Source organism: Periplaneta americana, chromosome 15, assembly GCF_040183065.1.
Source record: "Periplaneta americana isolate PAMFEO1 chromosome 15, P.americana_PAMFEO1_priV1, whole genome shotgun sequence".
Lineage (NCBI taxonomy): Eukaryota > Metazoa > Arthropoda > Insecta > Blattodea > Blattidae > Periplaneta > Periplaneta americana.
This window is the reverse complement of record NC_091131.1, coordinates 76460632-76484616: the sequence shown is the minus strand read 5'-3', so window position 1 is coordinate 76484616 and position 23985 is coordinate 76460632. Positions and strand designations below refer to the sequence as shown.

At 34.5% G+C, this 23985-nt stretch overlaps 1 protein-coding gene across 2 annotated transcripts in view; it reads left to right on the top strand.

The window, feature by feature from the left end:
• Positions 1 to 18427, top strand: part of LOC138715141 (short-chain dehydrogenase/reductase family 16C member 6-like) — a 37290-nt gene extending 18863 nt beyond the window's left edge. For both annotated transcript variants that reach the window (XM_069847689.1, XM_069847690.1), the window contains 4 exons: positions 1488 to 1617; positions 4720 to 4840; positions 8433 to 8546; positions 12158 to 18427. In XM_069847689.1, the coding sequence (XP_069703790.1) occupies positions 1488 to 1617; positions 4720 to 4840; positions 8433 to 8546; positions 12158 to 12230 (438 nt within the window). In that variant the 3' untranslated portion in view covers positions 12231 to 18427. The remainder of the gene's footprint in view (positions 1 to 1487; positions 1618 to 4719; positions 4841 to 8432; positions 8547 to 12157) is intronic.
• The last annotated feature ends 5558 nt before the right edge of the window (positions 18428 to 23985 follow it).

Sequence of the window (23985 nt, the reverse complement as noted above, 5' to 3'; positions counted from 1 at the left end):
TGTAATGTAAACCAATTTTCTTCAGGACCGCCATAAGTTTCACTATGTCAAAAATCTTTCCAGGTATATAAATAGTATATACAGTTATTTATTTTTTATCTGAGTGTCTTTCGCCTTTTGTTTCCAGCAGACCAATTAAATCTCTCGTAGTTTTTGCCTTTCTCTAGTCAAATTGCTCTACTTTCAATTCTCCATCTTAAAATAAAAACGTCGACTTAGTATTAGCAGGAGAAACTTCTCCGAGGGCGATATCAGGCTGATAAGTCTAATCTCGTTATGCTTCTTGATATTATTTTCTTTTGATTTTGCAGCAACACACTCTTCATGAAATCTTTAGGTCATTCACCTTCGTCATATGTATTTCACTGTGTAATGATACAATTTCCTCTTGTCTTGATATAATTATTTAACTAATTCAATAGGGATACCATCAGCTCCTGTTGGTTTTCCTTTTTTCTTAATTTCCCAATGTGCTAGTTCAACTATTCTCCCACAATAGAATATCTTTTATATTTCGCATGATAGCTACATGTTTCGTTTATCTGTTCAGTATTCCGGGTGTGTCTGTTATTTCATTTCCGATTTCGTCCTCGATCGACAAACTAGGAATATTGAACAGATGGACGAAATTATGTAGAAGAGTTATATGTGACAGGAATCGTCCAGATGACTTAGCTGTAGAAGACGAAGCAGATGTGTCAGAAGACGAAATAGGATTTTAAATTTTGAGGAAAGAAGTTGAACTAGCGCTTAGGGAAATGAAGAAAATTGGAAGGCAACAGAAGTTGATGGAATCCCCATTGACTTTGTGAAATGCTTGGGTGAAGAAAAGAAGGAAATTCTGTCATTATGCAACGAAATATATGAGAAAGGCGACTGGCCTGAAAATTATACGGAGACAGTGTTGCTTCCAACTAACACTGATATATCTAATTATATTTGATTTCTGTATTAAATTGTATAGGCTAAGTTTGTATTAAATTTTTGTTTTCCACATCTCTTCTCTAACTTGTAACGGTCCAAATATATTCCTGAGCCAACGTTTAAAACTCTCCAGTCCATTACTATTTCAGACTCCCACTCTACTTATAAGAGATCTTATGACAGTACGATCTTATTTTAGTGTTTCTTCAATTATAGGCTACAAAATCTATTACATTTCTACTATAGCGTATGAGAGTTACTTCAGACACTATTTTGTGAAGCCAGTGTTATACTTAGAGCTCTGTGTTAGAAAAACAGCTGAAGTAGAGGCTTTTGGCTCGGGTTGGATGAAAAACGACAATGATACGGTTGGACACAAGAGTAGAAAAATATACTCGTAATGAAAAATGAAGAAACATTTTACCTCTTAGAAACTCATGAGTCATGAATATTATCAGATTATCACTTCACCAGAACTACTCGTACAATGTCTGGACTCCTTCCAATTATTGAAAGTCATGTACTAGTGTCATTTATTACAGCTTTATGGTTGATTTGTTTAGATGATTCGAAACTTCTTGCCACAAATGCTGGAAAGAAACAAGGGCCACATCGTGGGAATAGCTTCGTGTAGCGGCCTCTTAGGCGTCTCAAACGCTGTCTTGTACTCTTGCTCCAAATTTGCTGTTGTGGGTTAGTATTACATATTATACTGTTATATTATAGTTTCCCAAAGGAAAACAATGAACAAATAGACTTCGATTTCAGACTCTTTTGTTTTCATTTCCTCAGGGTTAATAATTTTAATTTTTGTTGCTATTATATCTCGTTTCCGAAGATTCATTTGCTGTTTTTGTTATAAATGCCGCTACAGTTATCTGTTAAACTGTATAAGCTTGGATGGAAAATTTTACATCAATAGTAGGCCTAAGTATTACACTCCAAGAGCTAAATATAAATTCATCTTCATGCAAAGAATTAGTGTGAAATACATGTATTACCTTGTCTCATCTGATACATATTCTGATTCTTAAAGTAAGACATATTTACTGTATTGTATTAATAAAATTCACACATAAAAATCGAAAAAAAAAAAAAAAAAAACTTTAATTGTATTCTCATAGTTATGAAACAAAGTTATGAATTCTTTAAGATTGTTTGAGCCAAAATGCAACACTGCTACAGTATTTAATCATACTAGTTTAGATCCAAGAATATACAATAAATTTAAATTTAAATATCCTAATATTGTCAATTCTAAAAGATCTAGTATTAAATTTAAAAAAAGTTATGTATGGATTTGTATAAATAATGAAAAATTGTAAATCTTAATTTATGTATTCTTATTGTGTAGTAGAAACAAAGCAATTTGTTTTATATAATTCTTAATTTAAAATCAGGAATCCGCCCCTGAGCACGAGTTCCACTTTTTAGAGGTGAGCTAAACTTTGATCTGTGTATATTATATTTTATGTTACAAGTGTTAGCAAAGTAAAAGTAAATAAAAGTAAATAAATAAATAAAAATAACCAGTGTTTAAGTGAGGGGTTTGGACTTTTTCCATTGCTGGTTGTCACAATGAAAAAATTAAGACACAACGTTTCGAAGGGTGGTTCTCCCTTCGTCTTCAGGTGGAAGGAAGGAGAGAAAGGAAAAAAACCTATGTTGGGATCATTACGTACAGCTATTCTGTATGACTGATCGATTGATTCCTGGCTTCGTAGGAGATTCTAATTAAGAAAAACCCGAAGTCATAAGCAGTATGTTGGCACTAAACCAAACGGAATAAAAAAGATGGGCGTGAAGTGGCTAAAAAATTGATGAAAGACATACAAAAGGAGGGGACGGGGAACTAAAAAAATGTGAACAAGTGTTATGATATCTCGATAGAAAACAAAAGAAGGTAAAAAAGGAAAAACTAGTAACAAGGACATGATAAAAAACTACTACTGCCATCAGCAATGGAAAAAATCCAAACCCCTCACCTAAACATTAATGATCCACCATTGCTTTCCAACCCCTCATTTAGATAAAAAAATAACCAGTACTGTACCAGCTGTAATCTATCATTTAATTATAGATCCATGGCTTGAAACTTCAAAATTCTTGCAGTTGTACTAATAATATGTTGTTACCTAATGTTCTACTCAACAAAATGGTGCTCAACGGTGTGGAGTAACGGTTAACATGCCTGACAGTGAAACGAGCGGGCCGGGGTTCAAATTCTGGTTGGGACAAGTTACCTGGTTGAGGTTTTTCGGGGTATTCCCTCAACACATTAAGAGCAAATGCTGGGTAACCTTCGGCGCTGGACCCATTTCGCTGGCATTATCACCTTCATCTCATTTAGACGCTAGATAGTTTTAGCATTTGATAAAACGTCGTAAAATGAACAATAAAAGAAGAACAAAAACAAAATGAAACTGTGGAAATAAGTTAAAAACGTTAATATTTTCCCAATAGAGTGAATTTTTCGTATTTTACTTCTAGTACTGCATTGTGGTTTAATAATTATTTATGCAGCAAGTGAATAATCTTGATGATTATTGTAGGAGTGAGTGTTTGTGGCACGAACGATAGTGAGTGCAACAATTTTTACGAGTGCCATAATAAGATTATCCACGAGTTGGATACAACACACTATGGAATCTTGGCATTATAAATTGTAGGAAATAAACTATGAAAGATATTCGGGATCTATATCTGACAGTCCACACCTGTGGAGTAACGATCAGCGCGCCTTGCCGCCAAACCAGGTGCCTCGGGTTCGAATCCCGGTCGGGGCAAGTTACTTGGTTGATGTTTTTTCCGGGGTTTTCCCTCAACTCAATACGAGCAAATGCAGGGTAACTTTCGATGCTGGACCCCGGACTCATTTCACCGGCATTATCACCTTCATTTCATTCAGACGCTAAATAACCTAGATGTTGATACAGCGTCGTAAAATATCCCAATAAAATAAAAATGTATATCTGACGAATTGCCTTCATATGTTTATATTGATTAGTTGCGCCTGGCATTGGCATTGAGTAAAGATAAATGGATGACCTTTGTTAATATAGTTTCTCTGAATCACAGAACTGTTTTATCTGATATTAGAAAAGTGATACAAAATTGTTAAAAATTGGAAATGAATGATACGTTACCTTGTATCCAGCATTTCATTTTATGTTACACAGCGCGTAGAAGATATTCAGACTAGTTGCATGCATCCCGATCGAAGCGTTCCGGTATTACGTCATATAGCGAATACGTTATTGCTATTATAGACACGCGTGCCATAATAAACCAATTATGAACGATATTGCATGTAGTAAGAACCTGTTTATAATACTAGGATTGTATAAAACGTATTTATTTGTTTGAAAACTTCTAAATGAAGTCTTGCTTATAATTCGTAGGCTAATCTGTCGATTAGTAACTCAATATTTAATTTTATTAGTTTCCAAATTTTGACTCAAGTTACAAAATTGTAGATTAAATATCCCCTTTGGAAAGATCTTGTTTATGAGAAACCACTGTATTTATTGAAGAAAAGAAGTTTAGACATATCTTTGTCATCCCAAATTCAGATGGGAAGATAAGCTTCCAATTTCAATTGGAGTGAAACATTACTTAATTTAGTTCCATAACCTTTTATGGGGGAAAGTAGCATAGCTACTACACCCCATTATCACCTGGATTAATTGCCTCATAAATGATCCGTTTATTGGTGTCACTTATAATGTTTTCCCAGCAGTCTTTGGACTGCACTAAACATACGTACTAGGTTATAATAGAGGTAATATATTTCAGGACTTATGAATAGTCTCTACGAAGAACTGAGACACCAAGGACGCCACAATATCAAGACATCCTGCGTCTGTCAATATTTCCTTAGAGTAATTGAAGGAATTGACAATAAAATAGAAACCCGGTAAGTGTGAAACTCTTTCAAACAAAGGAAAACAAATAATCTGATCTTATTTCACTCATGAATGCTTCACCTGCGACAAGTTGTTGTAGGTTCTACTTTGTTTCGTTTACTCTGAAGTTCAGTCAGATTTCTAAATTAAATTGTACAAAATCCGCGTTCGTTGCTTTGGACTTTTGCTGTCCTAGTATTGGTGGCAGAAACAAGACTCCAAAAGAGTTGTACAGCTTAAAAATGTACGAAACAGAAAAAAAATGTCATATTCAAACTGAGAGACAGCACTGTTGACAGAAGACCTGGCGTACCCTGAATATGTAGGTGGTTTTCTTCGCGTTCTAGTGCCCACAGAGAGTATTTCATCTTATTATGTGTTTTGTGTTGACGTTCTTTTGTGCAATGTTATAATTTAAAATCATGAAATTATTCATAATGGGTTATCATACTTCGGAATGAGGGAGATTGTTAATAGGCAAGAACCTCACCTTAACATTTCGGACATATTAGGAACTTTTTTTTACAAAGATAAGTGAACTTCCTTTATATCTATTTTTACTGCAATTTCTTTTGTCTTGATTCATGAATCATTTGATCTTCAGTGTTTCACTAATGAAAGTCTAATTGAGGTATAATAACCTAAAAGCTACACAAGCAATGTGACACCCCAATGTTTCCTGGGGTTGATAGTTGAGAGTAATCTATCTCATTTGAAAGGACGAGAGGTCGACAGAAGTTAGGAATTTGAAGTTAGGAATAATAACCTGCAAAGCACACAAAAAATGTGACTCTCCAATTGAATCGGTCATTGCAGAATGAGGATGTCATAAAATCTTACTTTTGAGATAATCAATAAAAACTGTTTTCTTCTTCCAATACTGGAGTAATCATTATAAATATTTTTCTTACTTTTTTTATGAATAGTGAAGTATTATACATCATGGTAGACATCTGACATCTCAAACACTTTTGTTTAAAGTTGTTTAATCGAACCATAACTTATCCCCTTTCTGCAAGGAATTGTTAAATATAAAAGAAAAAAATATAATTTACAATGTTGGGCTAATGTAATATTTGAAAACAAACTAAATGTTAATAATTACAATGATAACGATGTTTTCTGTGTGTAATTACTACATTACTGTCACCATTTACATAATTATTTTTGCATTTTAATCATTATTCCTACTACAGAAATGTACCAATATGTAATTTTATATCACAGTAGTTTTAAATCAAAACTCTACTTTTAAACTAATACTCAAAAACTTCATATAGGAGAGCACAATAAAAATACACTAAAGTACTACACAAAATCATTTGTTTCAATTGTTATAGAGTGTATTGTTAGACGTTGGAAGCCACGTCATTTGTAGATTCCTTGTCACAAGGTGGCCAGTTCAGGATATCTTCGTAAAAGAAAGTGTGTTCCAATGGAATGTATTGCCTCACTTTCGATACGTCTCCAATTTTTTATTTTTCGTATTAATGGAAATTTTCCCATTGTATGCTTTTGTGTAGGCATTACTATGCGTCTAGAACCTGTTTTTTTCATACAGAATCTGTTTTTCCTCATTTCACTACCAATGAAGAAACTGGCAGTCACACAACCTGGATCATCATTGGAGTAAACAAATTCACTGAATTGTGCTGAAGGAAACATATTTTTATCTTTCCCTTTCTTCATCAGTGTGTCTAATGAGCAGGTGGTTTTCTTGTAATACTCTCGCCATCTCGATTTAAAATTCAGAATATCATCAGTAGTAACTGATTCTACAGAAAATCTGTTGTCTGTGTTTCCGTGGCAGATCAAGGTATTGTATTGGTCGGCACATACATGTCCTGTCTGTCTTCCTTAGTTTGCGCTTCACTACATCAAAGTTGCGGTCACAGGGAAGAAATGTATGACCTCGTTGTGGAAAATAATGTATGATTTTGTTAAATCTCCCCATTTGGGTTAGTGCAAGCAACAATCGAATTAAGGTATGATTTTTATTTTGCCCTCCACAGTTATCAGGGAAAAGATACAATTCCTTGACTGAAGAAGGGATATTATTTTCAATATAGTTAAGAAGGAACACACTTCATTTGGAGATTTGTAGTCTATACCTTCATGATAGAAGTGCGCCGTATGGTCTTTGAAATTGTGAATGTTGAAAATTGATGACCCAAAGTTGCGTCTAAACAAACAATGAGTAGTTCCTTACCCACATTACTCTCCTGTTGTACGGGCTGCTACAGACTTCCCAATGGAATTGACGTTCCAATGCCTTCAGTTTATTTTTCTTATTTACATTTCTGCGGTAGTTAATTTCATTTAATTTACGTTTACCATTAATAACACAGTTTTCTTCCACTGGGTCACTTACTACTTCTAGCTTATCTGTCATTTTCCTTATCAGTTGATGGGCGCATAACTTATTAGATCCGCGGCACTCAGTTGCTTCACGTCGTCAGTCAGTGCAGAAAGAAGGTAAGTCGCTGACTTGTCCCCTTTCTGCAATGACTGCGCTGCTTATGGTACTATGCTTTGCATTGAGAATGAGCAAATTGCCCCATTTCTGTATGAAAATGTGTGTCTAGATCTGAAGAAAGCAATGGCACTCTTAACTCATTTTCGCGTTTTTCATGACTTATCCCCTTTCTGCAATGACCGATTCAATCATTTTTCCTGGTATTCATAGTTTGAGGATCATCTGCCCCTGTTGAAAGGACAAGAGCGATAGAAAAGTCGATGTGAAGATTAATAATCTAAAAGGTATAAAAAAAAGTGATTCTCCAAAGTTTCCTGAGCTTGTTGCATATTTGGAAAAGAAAAATAGGTCCTTAAACATTTCAGAAAATGGAGAAATGTAACCAAATTTATTATATTGAGTCGATTTCTGTGCTTAAATTTTACTCAATAGATTTACAAGAATTTGGTATTTTTACTGGCTCTTTGAAGAATTCACATGTCGAAAGTTCCTAAATTCCTCAGATAAGCGATTTTAACTTCAACTTGAAAGAGATATTATTTCAATGATAAACTCGAAAGTGTATTCAATGGGGCTTTGCAGAGGAATAAATAAATCGAGTGATCGATATAAGGTGACTAGCAAAGAATGCAGTAGACCTAAAAGTGGCGCGCCCTATTTATATGTATTACTGAATAAGGAACGAATAATTTATTATTTTCCAGTTCTTTCTTCAATTTTCCATTTCTCTTCAGAGTTTTATGCTACACTATATTATATCCACTGTAAATGCGTCAGGCCTCATATTAAAACCACAGTATTGTACCTCTGTAACCACCCATATCTTCAAAATAACTCTCTTGACTTCAAGTACCGTAAAAAACAGTTCTATATGTTTGTACTGGTGCAATTTTAAAGTTTAAAAATTTCATGGATGCGCTCAAATTGCTTTAAGGGTATAAATGTCGCATTTGATACAATATGAATTATGGATACTATGGAAACGATATTTTTGTAGAATTTGGGGATGTTTTATCAATCATTGTAATAGCAGTAGCAATAGTAATAACAGCAGTAAATGAGTAGTAGGATGAATTTCAGGAGTAGCAGTAGCAGTAGCACTAAAAGGTAACTTAACTTGATTCCAGAATACCACCATTGGATGTAGAGGATGGGGTTCGTCAAATTGTACAAGGAATTCTACAAGAGCGCAGCATGTTCACCGTTCCCAACCACATGCTAGCGTTGATTAATATTGGAAGGTATGATTTCACCCACTGGAAGTATATTTTGGAGTAATTTGTTTCAATTCGCATTATGAAATTCAATTATTTCAAGGCCATAAAATATTGATATTTATTATAGTGGGGCTGTGAGGGAGAGTAATTTTAATGGTTATAAAGGAGGTAAAGATGTAGTGTTTCTACACTTTCTCTACTTTTACATTTAATAATAATATTATAATCAAATTGCGTCCAACTGTTTTCTAACAACCGAAAGTATGTTCTCCGCTCTTTCTTGTAATAGTGGTTCTCAAACTGTGGTAGGGGAGGTTTGATAGGTGATATGCCATTAAGTTTGTAAAAATTCCCAACCACTTCATTGAAAACAGAGATATAAATACTTGCCAGTCAATAAGTAATGTAATTAAACTTGAATTCCTTAATTCTGTTGCCGAAGTAGGTAACGAGTCTCCCTTGTTTACTGGTTTTTCGGCTTATGTGATTTCATTATAGATTATATTTTTCTTTTCCTTGTAATACCTTAAAAGTTTACATTAATTTTGTGTTAGAAGTGTTGTTTTGAATTTTGTGTGATGTTACTAACGTGCACCTTGTAAATTCATGTACAAGTGTATTTTACGAAAAGTAATTAAACCGACAAACTCCGGGAGATTGTATGGGACACCAAAACAAACGGTTTTCTCTGATATCATATTTTCCTCAGAGGCTTTATTTCCAGGCAGAAGGCGTATGCGTACGTGAATATGTGGGCAGGTGTAGTTGACGACTGTTTCATTGGACCATATCTGCTACCTAGTCCACTAAATGGTAACCAATACTACAATTTTCAATCAGCATTGCCAGACCTGTTGGACAATGTGCCACTAGCTATAAGACGACGCATGTGATTTCCAGCACAATGGAGTACCGGCACATTGTACTCTCGTGTGCATGACTACTTGAACCAACAATTTCCAGGGAAGTGGATTGGCAGAGACGGTCCTGTACCTTGGCCTCTCCAATCTCCTGACCCCTCCGGACTTTTTTGTGAGGAGACAGATGCGTAATCCTGTTTACGCAACCCCAGTTGAATCAAAATATGATCTGGTGGCCCAGATATTTGCTGCATCAGGGGAAATAAACGATAATTCTGAAGTCTTTTACAGCGTTAGACAATGCATGTCCCGTCGGTGTAATCTTTGTGTACGGGTGATTTTGGTGTGTAAATTTTTTAAAAGAGATTCAAGCAATAAAGCATGGAAATTATTTGTGTTACATTAAGAGCTGCTGTCCTCGCGAAATAGTGCCTCACACCACAACATGACATTAGAACAGAGTTTTTTAAAGTAGTTTTTATTACTGCATAAATCGGCATCAAAATTCAAAAATACTCTTGGCTGTTAGAGTTAATTTTTTACACCAACTTTGCATAATTATGCTACAATTGTTTACATTACGTCTACTTTTCTGTTTATTGTAAGTGTGTGTAACTTATACAATGCAAATTTTCATGCATACAAGACTATTGCTTTCACTTAATATATGTTGTTGTCTTTTAACTTTTTTTACTGAACAAAATTTATTTTATTACTGCACATATTGGTTTATTATTGCACAATTTTTTTATTACTAAAAAGAATTCTAAATTAGAGAAAACTGTTTTGATGTCCCATACAACTTCCCGGAGCTTGTCGGTTTAACTACACTTCACCCTATATATCCCAGAGCATAAGTGTAACTGATTAAGTGTCTAATCATGCAATTCCTGGAGCAATTACTGAAGTAGTGAAAAAGAAACACCAGAATATCGTTAACAAAAAATTGTGGATTTTTATTTATGCGCAACATACGAAATAGGCTGCTGAGCGAAGAAAACACAACAATCACTGACTCATGTTACTCACATGCACCACTAACTTCTTATGAAGTGGAAAGAATATTTTCCCGGTATAAAAACTACCTAGCCGAGTCCCGAAGAAGGTTTACATTTGACAACTTTCGTATGTTCATAATTGTTCACTGTAACGCCCACATGGGCAACTCGGAATGAACCTATAAAGTAAGTACGCACAAAATGCTTCAGTTTTCATAGTTACAGAGTGTAGCATCGAAGCATTTGCTTATTTACATTCAAAGTCTGTTCTCATAGCACGCTTAAAAGAAGATGTAGTGCATACGTAAGTACATTGATAGTTTACTCATCACTGCCCCTAAGCCTGTTAATTAATATTGATATGGAAGTAGATAAAATCTGAAAGTTAGAATTTATAAAACAGTTATATTACCGGTTGTTCTTTATGGTTGTGAAACTTGGACCCTCACTTTGAGAGAGGAACATAGGTTAAGGTGTTTGAGAATAAGGCGCTTAGAAAAATATTTGGGGCTAAGAGGGATGAAGTTACAGGAGAATGGAGAAAGTTACACAACACAGAACTGCACGCATTGTAAGTATTCTTCACCTGACATAATTAGGAACATTAAATCCAGACGTTTGAGATGGGCAGGGCATGTAGCACGTATGGGCGAATCCAGAAATGCATATAGAGTGTTAGTTGGGAGGCCGGAGGGAAAAATACCTTTGGAAGGCCGAGACGTAGATGGGAGGATAATATTAAAATGGATTTGAGGGAGGTGGGATATGACGATAGAGAATGGATTAATTTTGCTCAGGATAGGGACCAATGGCGGGCTTATGTGAGGGCGGCAATGAACCTCCGGGTTCCTTAAAAGCCAGTAAGTAAGTAAGTAAGTATGCAAGTAGAAAAAGGTTTTTTACACAGATACTTCATAACTTCTAGAAAGGTGGCAGTGCGCTTAATCAGAATACAACGAAACAAAATTAATTTTATTACCTCATCTACAGAACGATTATTTAGTCCTGACAGCTCAGTGACGCGAAAGAGGGGAAGTACAGGCATGCATTATGTCCAGGCATTCCCCCACTCTTCCTACAGAGCTGCACACGAGATCGGATGAGTCTACTTACGAATTATAGGGAACTGGGTTACTCTTTGCCTCGAAGTCGGTAGACACACGCCCGACCTTCCCTTCTACTCCTACCCCCTCAAATGAAACGTTGTTCTCGTACTGCACATTGCGAAAGTCTTGACAAATGCATGAGCTGTAATAGGAGTAGTGGGAAGAGCTCCGGAGTAAAGATAAGGGCGAACTGTCAGTAAAGAAATGCAGTACAGCATAACTGTACTGGAAACAAACAGCTTTACCGCACGCGTGAAATCCGTTCGCTCTGAATGCAAGCGATTGACTAACCCGAACAGCCCTTGGCGTAACGTAATGGACTAGCCTAAGCCAGGCACACATTGTCGGCGAGTGTCAGGACAAAATAATCGTACTGTACTACTCCTCTTGTAAACCAGGTCGCTCGTCCTCTGATCATGCGCACTACCTCCTCGCTGGGACTTACAAAGTATCTGTGGAACAAAACTTTTTCTAAGACTGTACATATTGTGGCAGCAAGTATTATTTCATTGACATGATTACTAATTGTTACTGTAATTTATTACTTGTAGTAGATGTCTCAATAATTTTTCGTCTATCTTCAAAACTCTTGGCTGGTCATAGAAATAACACAAATATATTTACAAAGCTTAATTTATGTACGTAATTATACGAAATGGTTCCTCTTTCAGATCGGTTCCAGACAGCACACGCAACAAACTGAGAGATGCAGTATATACAAGAATCAAACCCGACGCTAATTAAATGGTGTCATGTAAAATGTTACGTAAAATGGTGACATTACAACGTCTCAAAATTGTCTCCTCATTTGCGTTAGTTTCTTTATGAGGTAGATTATTTTAGAAGGGAGTAAGTTACAAAACATTAACGTTTCTGTGAGGGGGATCTCATTACGTTACTGACAGTACATCACTAAGACTTATTCTGTTATCCTTTTCCTCTTTAATGCATATAGGCACGGGTGGGCAACTCGTGCTCTCAAACTGTGAACAAACTCAGTCAGGTAGAACGAACTCTTTGGTAGCTGTAGTGTACGTGGGCCTAGCAAGACTAGTGGTTGTGTTTTGATAGAGTTCGCCCGCGTCTGCAGTGAGTGACGGCTCGTCATGAGTGAATCACAGTGTAATCCGTTCATATCTTTTCTCTTTAGTGACGAATGGGAAAACAAGTACTTTTTTATTAAGAATTAAGATAAAGCTATGTGTCTTATACGCTCTTCTACACTTTCTTACGCGTCACAAATTTCTTAAGGACATTGACAGTGATTATCATAAACTCAATCATTACAACAAAGTAAGATGGCTTAGCAGAGGTGCCATGTTACAAGGTTTTTCATACTCAAGAAAGAAATAGATAGTTATGGAGATTATTCTGAGTGGCCACTCAGAGTTTCGGAGAAATCAGGAACCGAACTCTTCGCTATGCTGCCTAAGTCAGGATTTCCAAATCTACGCTTGTTTGCCTCTTGCCTAGTAGCCATGTTTGCTTCTACATATGTGTGTGAGCAGTTTTTCACTACGATTACCAGCAACAAAACTGTTTTGCGACTCAGTGTCACAGACGACAATTTAGTGGCTGTTTTACGCTTATGTGTTTCCAAACTTGAGCCAGATTTTAATGCTCAGATAGCAAGAAAAAGATGTCAAAAGCCTAAACTTACAGAAGGAGTTCAACAGTACCGTAAGTTTATTTCATTTTCTGTTATATGTATAAAATTACTTCCTGATTTTGTGATTGTTTAGGAATGTGTAATATCTTTTTGAAATCTCTTTAATCTTGTAAACTGTGATTATTTTCTATGTTTCAATGCAGACAAATAGTAACTAATATTAACAAACAGTACATTTGTTGTATCTTGAAAGGGTTGTGTTTAATTTATGTTTTCAGCACTAAATAATAACGTATTATAATTTGCAAAGCATGGCAATAATGAAATTTTAGTTTTGTGTATTTAGTTATAGCCTGTCTAAACATACTGTAATTATTTACCATTCGTCATTTTGAAATACAAATCTTGGAGCAGACCTAGATATCACGATCACCTGCACGAGCCGCCAAGGCGCACCATAGCAGTGAACTGCTTCTGTAACGAAACTACACGCAGCTTGTAACTGCAGCGGTTGCCTCAGTGTGTGCTTTTCGTAGTGCCAAGGTTTTTAGAGCCTCGTGAGTACGAGTTGCCCACCCATGCATATAGGGATGTCTTTGAAAATGCCCATTTGATACAGATGTTTTCTCAGATTGAAATGACCAGTAATCCATAGTGGTTTTTTGGTTAACTCTGTATACAGACTTTAATATCTGTTGTCATATCGCGTGTGTAGGATCTTTGGGTATGTCAGTTAAGTTGGCCGTTTTTACTGTTAATCAGTTCCTGTTTCTATTATGTTTTGCAAATGGCTTGTGTTCATGTAGGTTATTTTTATATTTTGATTAATGTAGACTTCTAATTCGACATTTGCCTTTGTGATGGAGGGAAACCACGAAAACTCCCCAGTCAGACTTGCAGGCCACAGGGTTAGAACCAGTGGCCTCTCTAGTACGAGTCAAAAATCGTTACAGTCTGAGCCATCTCACTCGGTGTTATTAATCTTGGTTTTGGGTTCTTAAGTTGCAGAAAATCTGCAGTAAATGATTGAGATGTTTTATCCATCATTAGCTTACTGTATCGTTCATTTATTTCCTTAACATGATTTCTGAGTGCGGTGGCAGCACTAGTCGTGTACTTCAGCAGCAAAAGTAAGCTCCGTGTTTGTTAAACAAATCAGAGGTAAAACAGTAATAATTTAATTGGAAATATTAATATAAGTTAAATATTTAACTTTTTCCCTACACTTACATATGTAAATTTCATAAATACGAGTACCAAAAAACTAAAATAGTTATAATTGAATATTAGTTTCTAGACTCCCAATCAGCTGATCCGGCCACCATATTGAATACTACCTGACCAGTGCGAAACCCACTCTAACACATTGTCACATAATTAATTAATTATACTTTAGTGATTTTTACTGTACACTTGGTCGAAATGAAAGTGGCCGGTCTCTTGAGCAGTGAAAATTTTCTAAGTCCCTTCGGGTGAGCTCGCAGTTCACTACCGTAAACCTCCGTGCGCCGCTTTAGTTAACTCCATAACACAAGGTGCTGATTTGGACTACCTCCACAGCATGCTTCGAATCTCCGTAGAGAATTTTTTGTTCTGTCCTATCTTTTATTTTTTACAACTCCTTTTCGTGTAATATAATCAAATAATTTTGCTTAAATTAATTCATGTTACTTACAGATAATTACAAAATTGCTGAAAAATTGTAGTTATAATTCCAGGAAATCAGGATATATTTTATCATCAGAATTTTTGTTTTTCTTCTTGTTTACAATTACTACGTTTAGGCCCTGATGATCACGGATTTAGATTAGTATAATAATCATATTCCATGTAGCACAATTTGCAAATTAATTATTAGCAATTATTTAACCGTCAACATATTTACTGAATGTTCCTTATGCAATAGAGTATAAAGCAGCAGGGATTAATAAAATAATTATCCTCCACAGCATGCTAGGCATGGAGCAGTGGTTAAGCTACTTAACTTCTATGCAGAAAGTTCGAGTTCGAATTTCCGTAGAGAATTTTTTGTTTTGTCCTTTCTTTTATTTTTTGCAACTCCTTTTAGTGTAATATAATCAAATAATTTTGCTTATGTTAATTCGTGTTACTTACAGATAATTACAGAATTGCTGACAATTGTGGTTATAATTCCAAGAAATCAAGATATATTTTATCATTAGAATTATGGTTTTCTTCTTGCTTACAATTACTACGTTTAGGCCTTAATGATCACGGATTTATATTAGTATAATAATCATATTCCCTGTAGCACAACTGGCAAATTAATTATTTGCAATTACATAACCGTCAACATATTTACTGAATGTTACTTAGGCAATAGAGTATAAAGCAGTAGGGATTAATTAAATAATTAACACAGCATTTTAATATGAAAGCCCTTAATTTTCGTCTTTAGTGTTACTTCCATCTAGCGTCAAAAGTTTCTATTAACACAAAAAAAATAATAAAGCGAAAAGTATTCTAAGGATAAAAAAAAATGACGAAAACCTGTTCTATTTTCACTGATTCATTTAAAAGGCAAGAAAAAGTTTTGTAACTCCACGAAGATTTGAACTTGCAACCTCACGAACTGTAGCAACTACGCTAGGAGTATTACTGCAGTCAGAATGGCATTGTAATGTGCAATGGTCGTACTCCACTTGCGAACCTGTTATACAATATATAGTGTTTGTGTTACAATATTCACTGTTTAACGACTCTGAACGATATGTCTGTTTTAAATCTCTTGTATTGATTATTTTCCCGGAAAATTTTGGTCATTAATAGCATTGTTCCACATTATAACTACTAGAAGAATATAATAATAATAATAATAATAATAATAATAATAATAATAATGATTTAGTTTAGCTGGCAGAGTTAAGGCCGTAAGACCTTCTCTTCCACTCAACCAGCAAAAAGTGTATATACATATGCATGAACTTACAAAGAATCCAACAATTTGATTTAGATGAGAGTTACATGTATACAAAAGTTATTTACAAATTAAACAACAAAATACTATGAACTATTAATTAAACACTGAAATAAACTGTGTAGCAGAATTAAACTAAAATACATAGAATGCTAATATATTTCAAATGATATTAGAATATAGAAAGAGATTATTACGAGACAATTTTGAAAATACAGCACAATCAGGATGATGTCTAAAGAAAAAAGTAACAATGTAGTCAGTGATAGTTTAAATCAGTATGATTGGAGTGAAATGCTAATAAGGTTATCTTTTAAGCTGTTCTTAAAGGTGTTTATTGTCTTGCAGCCCCTAATACTTTGTGACAAGGAATTCCATTGACGCGAGGTGGATATTGTAAAAGATGATGAATAACAAGATGTTCTATGAAGAGGTATACTTAGCGTGCCACAGATAAGTGATCTGGTATATACGCAATCTTTTGAACAAAAGCTGGCTGTCCCGAGCGCTCACGCAAATACCCGATTCGAACTTAGTCTCTCAGACGCCGAGAACTTTCATTGTGACCAAGTGTAGTCTACACTTGGTCAAAATGAAAGTAATGAGTAATTCTGTGCATATATTCAGATACTTTGTCTAGGTATAAAAATGTAACAAAAACATATTTACGAAGATTACTTTAGGTAATTACACGAAATGGCATTTGTTTCAGATTGCTTCCAGAAAACGCGCTTGGCAAAATTTAATTTAATTTAATTTAATTACAGTAAAAAAAAAATAAAACAAATGATATGGGGATAGTCAATCAATAAAAAACACAAGTACAGATTAAAAATAAAATTGAAATTAAAATTAGAAGTGAAGGGTTCTTGCTTGTGTCGCTTTTGAGCACATCAGTCACCTTGACACCTGAATAATACTGACATCTAACTATGATAGGTTCAGGCCTCTCATCTAAAAATGTAGGTCGCTACTTCCGATTTGTAGCTTAATCACTCGCCTGGTAAATCGAATTATCCGTATATTATATTGTATAATAAAAGAATGGATCCTGAATAAGGAATAAAAATGAGAGACTTAATGTGCACAAGAACACAATGCTGAATAAACTGTGCTATCTTAAATAATATATAAAATGATGACATAATAACATCTCAGAATTGTCTCGTAATTCCTTTTTTCATGTAGATTATATTGCAGAGTACTTCAGTGGGATATCCCACTTTTCAATTAGCTATAATTCTGATCGCAATGTGAATTTTAAACCCTAAGTATCCTACATAGAATGATGCAAGAAATCAGGAGTTTCAGTGGATACCGGCAAATGGCAAATTATTTTCAATTCATCATTCTAATGTTCATTTTTATCACATAATCTTTCAGCTCTCAGGCTATGTAAATTCTCGAAACACAATAATATGTTCGTCAGAAAATGTTCATAATTATTTGCCATGAGACATCACTTCATCCAAAAAAATTTGGTGTTTGGTGTGCAATATCCGATCACTGGAAGACACAGGTTAACCGGTTAATTACCGGTTATTTTTGATTCCCGATTTAACCTGATAACCGGTTATTTTCATCAATAACCGAATTAACGGTTATTTTTTAAAATACAGTAATCCCCTTCAACAAATTGTTCTCTTGTGTCATTCCTATATGGAACATGGGATGTTGCTGTAGTTATTTAATATGTCCATAGATGCCAAAGTGATTTCGACTCAAATTCAACTGTCAATTTATTCCTATCTTAATCGCTGACTTTCTCTGATTGGCTTAAATGTAAATGTGCTGGTATTGGGGCATCTCATATGGCGGACAATTTTCACTTGTCCGATTGGCTGATATAAATGCGCGGGTTACTGGAACATTTCAAATGATCCGTGATTTCAAACGATGTATCTCCTTTGTTTTTTGTAAATAACTTTCTGCTATTTAAGATAGACGGTATATGGCTTTCTAATCGTCAGGTCTGATAGTTGAAACTAATTATTGTATTATTATATTATTCTGTTGTACATAAGTGTAAGTTTCACTTTGAAAATATCCTGTAAGAAAAGTGGTAGGTGGGATTTTTTTACGAAGAGGCCAAATAATACGTGTGTTTATAATTTATGTGGAAAAAACTACAAAACAGATGGATGAATAACTAATTAAAAATGATCATCTTCATAAACATCCATCGTACTTAGAGGTAAAGGAAAGTGCACAAACTAAGATATCTAAAAGAACTTCATGTAGTTCTGATGAAGCTGATGATATTGAATTTCAGGTAAGGTAATAATTATGATTATTGTTATTACATTTATATTTTCAGCTTATTAACATGCACATTGGTCTACATATAAATATTTTACGATATTATAGAGAAATACAGCAAATTATGTGCAATTATTTGTGTGTTATTTATTTTTAATGTTAAGATACAGTTCCAGCCATCATTATTACCCTAATGTGAGTGTAGTCTGAAATTTCATAACATTATTATTTGTTGCATTTTGTTCAGATACGTTGTTGATGTTCTTGAACATCTAATGAAATCCTTTTAACTATCCTATGGTTGGTTTTACAGTTAATTGTACATTTTTCATTGTTGTGTATTGGCAATAACCTATCATTTTGTTTTCCTGATTGATTTGACGAATTTCAAAGTTAAAAAAACCGGTTAATCGGTTATTTTTTATCTATTAACCTCCTTCAGGTTAAGTTATTTTCAAAATAACCGGTTAATTGATAAATCGAACTTATACCGGGATGTTTTTAACAAGATGAAGCGATGTGCTAGAAATAGAATGAATTCATAACGCGTATCAACAATCTTTTCGAGGACAGTGCACAGTGAACTTTAAATTTTGAAATATATAAATATATTTTTAAATCGTAAAAATATTTTTTGTCATATAGCAGAAGGATAGTGTTTTACATATACCATTTTTCATTATTGTACAAGATACAGTAATGGAGGGAAAAAATGTTGAGTATTTCCAAAACATTTACTGCTGTAAGCTGTACCTAACCCCTTAATCACTCGCCTGTGTAAATCGAATTATCCTTATATTATATCGTATAATGAAAGAGTGGGTGAAGAAAGAATAAAGTTGAAACTGATCAAGTGATCAGGATGGAGAAAAAGGAATTGGATGGGCACTGGCTGGGAAGAAACTGCTTACTGAAGGATGCGCTAGAAGGAATGGTGAACGGAAGAAAAATTTGGGACAGAAGAAGATATCACATGATAGTTGATATTAAGATATATGGATCGAATACGGAGTCTAAGAGGAAGGCAAAAAAAAAGGAAATATAAGAGAATGCTGGGTTTGCGGTGAAAGACCTGCCCTTGGGCAGAAAACTGTGAATGAAATGAATGGTGAAGTAGTGACAACACAACATTGTAAGAAACAATGATTGAAAATAGTTATATCCTTTGTCTACAGAAGATCCATATTAAAACAATTTAAAAGTGAACGAGCATAGCGGTCTAGCAGTTTTAGTACTCGTACATCTTCGTCTTATACCCACTTAACATTCTTTGAAGCAACCGTCTTTGTTGTAATACTTTCCCCGAATCTTTTCAGAATGCACTTTGTACATTTTGGTGGATTTTGAGTGTGGTATGATTGAGTTAGGAAACCAATTTGGATATGGTTATTAGTGTTTATAAATAATCGCAATTGTATCATCTGCAAATAAGACTACCCAAGTTAAATTATATGGGTGCGGCTGAATCATTAGGCCTAATATAAACTTGAAACAATAATGGACCTGAAATTGATCTGATGGCAATTCCTTGTTTAATATTTCTCAATTCTGATTGATTAACTTCTGTAATTGCAAAGTGTGATCCCAAAACGCAATCAGTCCATTTTTGTGAAAGGACTGGTCTAGTGTTTTTATCCACCGGTCTGCGGAGTGAGTTTTCAAGTGACATGTTTTGGAAGAAAAGAAGCTTAAAATATAGTGATAGACGCCTAAAGTCATATATTTATAAATCGTAAAAATGGCCAAATGGATTGAGCGAGTTTTGGGATCACGTTCTTCAGTTTCTCTAATGATATTTCATAGTTATGTATTTATTTATTCATTTACATATTTAATTATTTCGCTAATAATTGTAACATAAAATATAATAGGCCTATATACAGAAAAACTTTAGCTCGCCCCAGAAGGAGTAGAACTCGTGCTCAGGGGCGGATTCCTGAATTGAAATTAGGAAGTATATAATACAATTTGTCTTATGTCTACTACACAATAAGAATATATAAATTTAAATTTACAATTTTTATAAAATCCATACATAATTTTTAAATTTAATACTAGAACTTTAGAATTGACAAGATTAGGATATTTAAATATAAATTTGTTATATATTCTTGGGCCTAAATTACTACTATGAAAACCCAAGTTACATTTAAAACTAATTTAAACATCAATAATGTTCATAAAATACACAAATCTGATCTCCATTCACTCTTTGTTAAACATATCTGTCATAAAAAGTAGTTCACTGTTCATGCATTACGGTTTTCAATGCACTGCCTAATTATCTTAAAGCTTTGATGGACCAAGAGAAAAGGATCAGAACAGAATTAACAAAATTTATGCATGCTCATGCCGATAGCTTTTACTCAACTGATGTATTGTTTATACTTCTAACTTGTATTAATTTAATTGCTATGTACAATATATTTTTGTATAACGTTGACTTGTCCTACATTTCAACGCCACAATGCTCATGTAAGATCTATGAACCACAGTAAATGAAATAAAAGCAACAGAGAAATAGGCATGAAAGCAACAGAAAACTAGGCATAAAACTCAGATCATTTCTAGTCTTCGATTAGAAGTAAACTCCAGTTAGCGAAGTTTATACAACCGGGCCGTATACTGAAGTATTTTAATGTCCTTCTGTGAGGACTTTCGCCGTATGTAATCGGTGATAGGAAGATGACATTTTCACCAAATGAATCCGAGGATTAGTCACCACGGAAATACCCGATATTCCATTTTTCAGATGGGGAAATCTCGGTAAGAATCATTCCAGACAATTACCCCAATCAAGATTCGAACACATTACGTAGAGCACTTCCAGGTTAACAGTCTCGCTCCTTAACCCAGACCCACTGAATTGTTTTCTTATTAGTTCAGAGTATCCTACGCTTTCAAGCATGGTGAAAGGAGACCTTCGTTACTGGAAGTTGATATCCTTGACTAACTGACACGATTATATAAATTTATATACGTCATTGACCAATCCCAGAGATGGGCCCCTCCTCTCTCGACATGTGAATATGACCTCAACTAACTCACCTTTCGTTCATAATACTCACTACAGCGCAATAAGACCTTAACTTCTGGCGTGTACATTTTGTTGTTACAGTCTACAAGTTGGGAGAAGGACCTACAGGAAATATCTTTTCTCGTATTATTTTAAGTAGAGTTTCTATTTCCCTAACATAGTTTCATATCAATGTATGAAGCCTTTTAAGTACAACATTTTCACTTTGAACTTTATGGTACAGTCACAGACATAAAAAATGCAGTATTATAAAGAAAATTATATAATATCTGCTCTCAAGAGCATCACAAAATCACAAATCTTGTCTTAAATGAAAGCTAAAAGACTGCTAATCAATTTTGCTTGATGATTTTTAGGAATTTCAATTTTTATTTTGCATTTTTGTGTACAGAAAGAAAAATTGCACGTCTATTTTTAACTTATTCTTTAATTTGAAATTTGACAATTTCTTCTAACAGAATTATTCATGTATAATGTGAGAAAATACAGTAAAAATGTTATTCAATTATCTCTATTATTTTCTGAGATATTACATGCTAAATGTTGGAAAATGTAAAATAAATAAACTCCGGATATTTAGAGGAGAAGTATGAGCACACATATTTAAAAATGGCATAAAAGCAATTATTATCTTCGAAATTTCGCTCAAATGAAGTCAATACTATGAAGTATTTTTGGGCTAGAAATAAAAAAAAATGTTAATTTTTACACACATTTGGTCATTCCTGTACGTCCTAACTCTTAAACTTACTGCGCAAAATTAATGTATAATGTATCTCGATAAATTGATAGCCTAATTAATTTTTTACTTTAAAAAACTAAAAAAAATCAATAAAACACTCTTTAGCGAGATAATACACACATAAGTGTTCTGTCCATGGACAGGTCTTTCACTACAAACCCAGCATTATTCAATCTTTTCTATTTTCTGCCTTCCTCTTAGTCTCTGCATATGATCCATATACAGTATCTTAATGTCGTCTACCATATGATATCTTCTTCTGCCCCGAACTCTTCCCTCGTTCACCATTCCTTCCAGTGCATCCTTCATTAGGCAGTTAACGAGATAATAATAATTATAAAATTATATTTAATTATAGGCATACCACGCAGTAAAGAACTCTCTCATACACTTGTTCAGTAGTTATGCACAGACCTTGAAACAAGATTTGGGCTACCTAATTTTACTAAGTTCCACATACCACACAATGCGCATGTGTAGTAAACAAGGGCGTCTAAATCTATGCTACTTGTGAACATTCTTGCGAAGCTTGTTGCCTGCATAGAGAAGGACTGTAACCAAGACTCGGCCCATTTTTAATTCCGTATCTGCACAATACCTAGTTCAGTCCATCTCCGCCCATTTTTCTCTCATTTTGCTTAGAACCACACGTGTATGAAATTCCGTTACTGGATCAGATACAAGAGTATGCCAATAGATTAAGAATCATACAATCCATGGCAATCAGGCTTTTACGATTTACCGTGTTTCATATCCATTTTTTTCAAGTAAAGTAATGAAGTCACATCACAGTTATAGCTATTTACTGGCGTGGTGACAGGCTATTGACAAAATGAAGCATATAATATATTGTTGGATGTATAAATGTTCTCCTCCCTCTTGCCTGGGCGGTAAAAATTGTAGGGGAGAGTCGGGTAGTATCGGACATCGGGTAATATCGGACAGTGAGTTTCTTTCATCTACCACTCGATGATAGTACCTGATTGACATGGTTACGTTTCTGTGATGTCGCATAGAAAAACGTAACCATGTCATTCAGGTACTACCATATGGTGGTAGATGAAAGAAACGCACTGTCCGATACTACCCGACTCTCCCCTAAATATGACGAGTGACGCAAGGAGCGTCTCGAAAAATACGGAAAAAGTAGTAGAGCAAACTGGACTGATTTATTGACACGCCTAATTTCGTGATATTTAAAAATAATAATCACGAAATTAGAACAGCGACAAAAATCTAATTCTGATGATGTACTATAAATAGCAGAAGATTTATTTTAACACCTTTTATTCATTACACGGATTTTTTGGGAACTGCTTCAAGAGTTGTGGGATCTATAACTTTGAATTCTGAATGAGTACACCTTCCGGTTTCCTTTGTTAAAAGAAGAATATTTTGCTGTGTTTTGTGGCCCAAATTTTTTTGAATAGTAAGTACTCACTTTGTATACTTCTTGGTGTAAAATATAATATCAGTGCTTTGATTATGTAAGATTATTTCCTTAGCGTTTTTCTCATTCCATTTGTCCCCCTTTAAATTACTTCTATGCTATAACAGTACTCTCTGGTGGAAGAAATATCAAATGCATAATGCTTAAGATATTTGTGTATGTATTCATATCATCTCTGATATATTGTGCATGTTGTAAATGTCAGATAATCACAGGGTCAGTTATGGAAGGAAATGTAATATAAATTATTATGAAAGAGATAATAATTGACTGTGTCTTAAAAAAAGACTAAACTGCATACAAAGCTTCCAAGGCTTATAACGTTCCGTACATGACTCTCTAGGACTGACTGAAAGTTACGCATTCTGTTCACGAGATGCCAGATTTGAAAAAAGGAAGACCATTTATCCTCACTAAAGGACAAGAGTCTTCTTTTGTGAAGCACTGCAAGAACTGGGATTTGG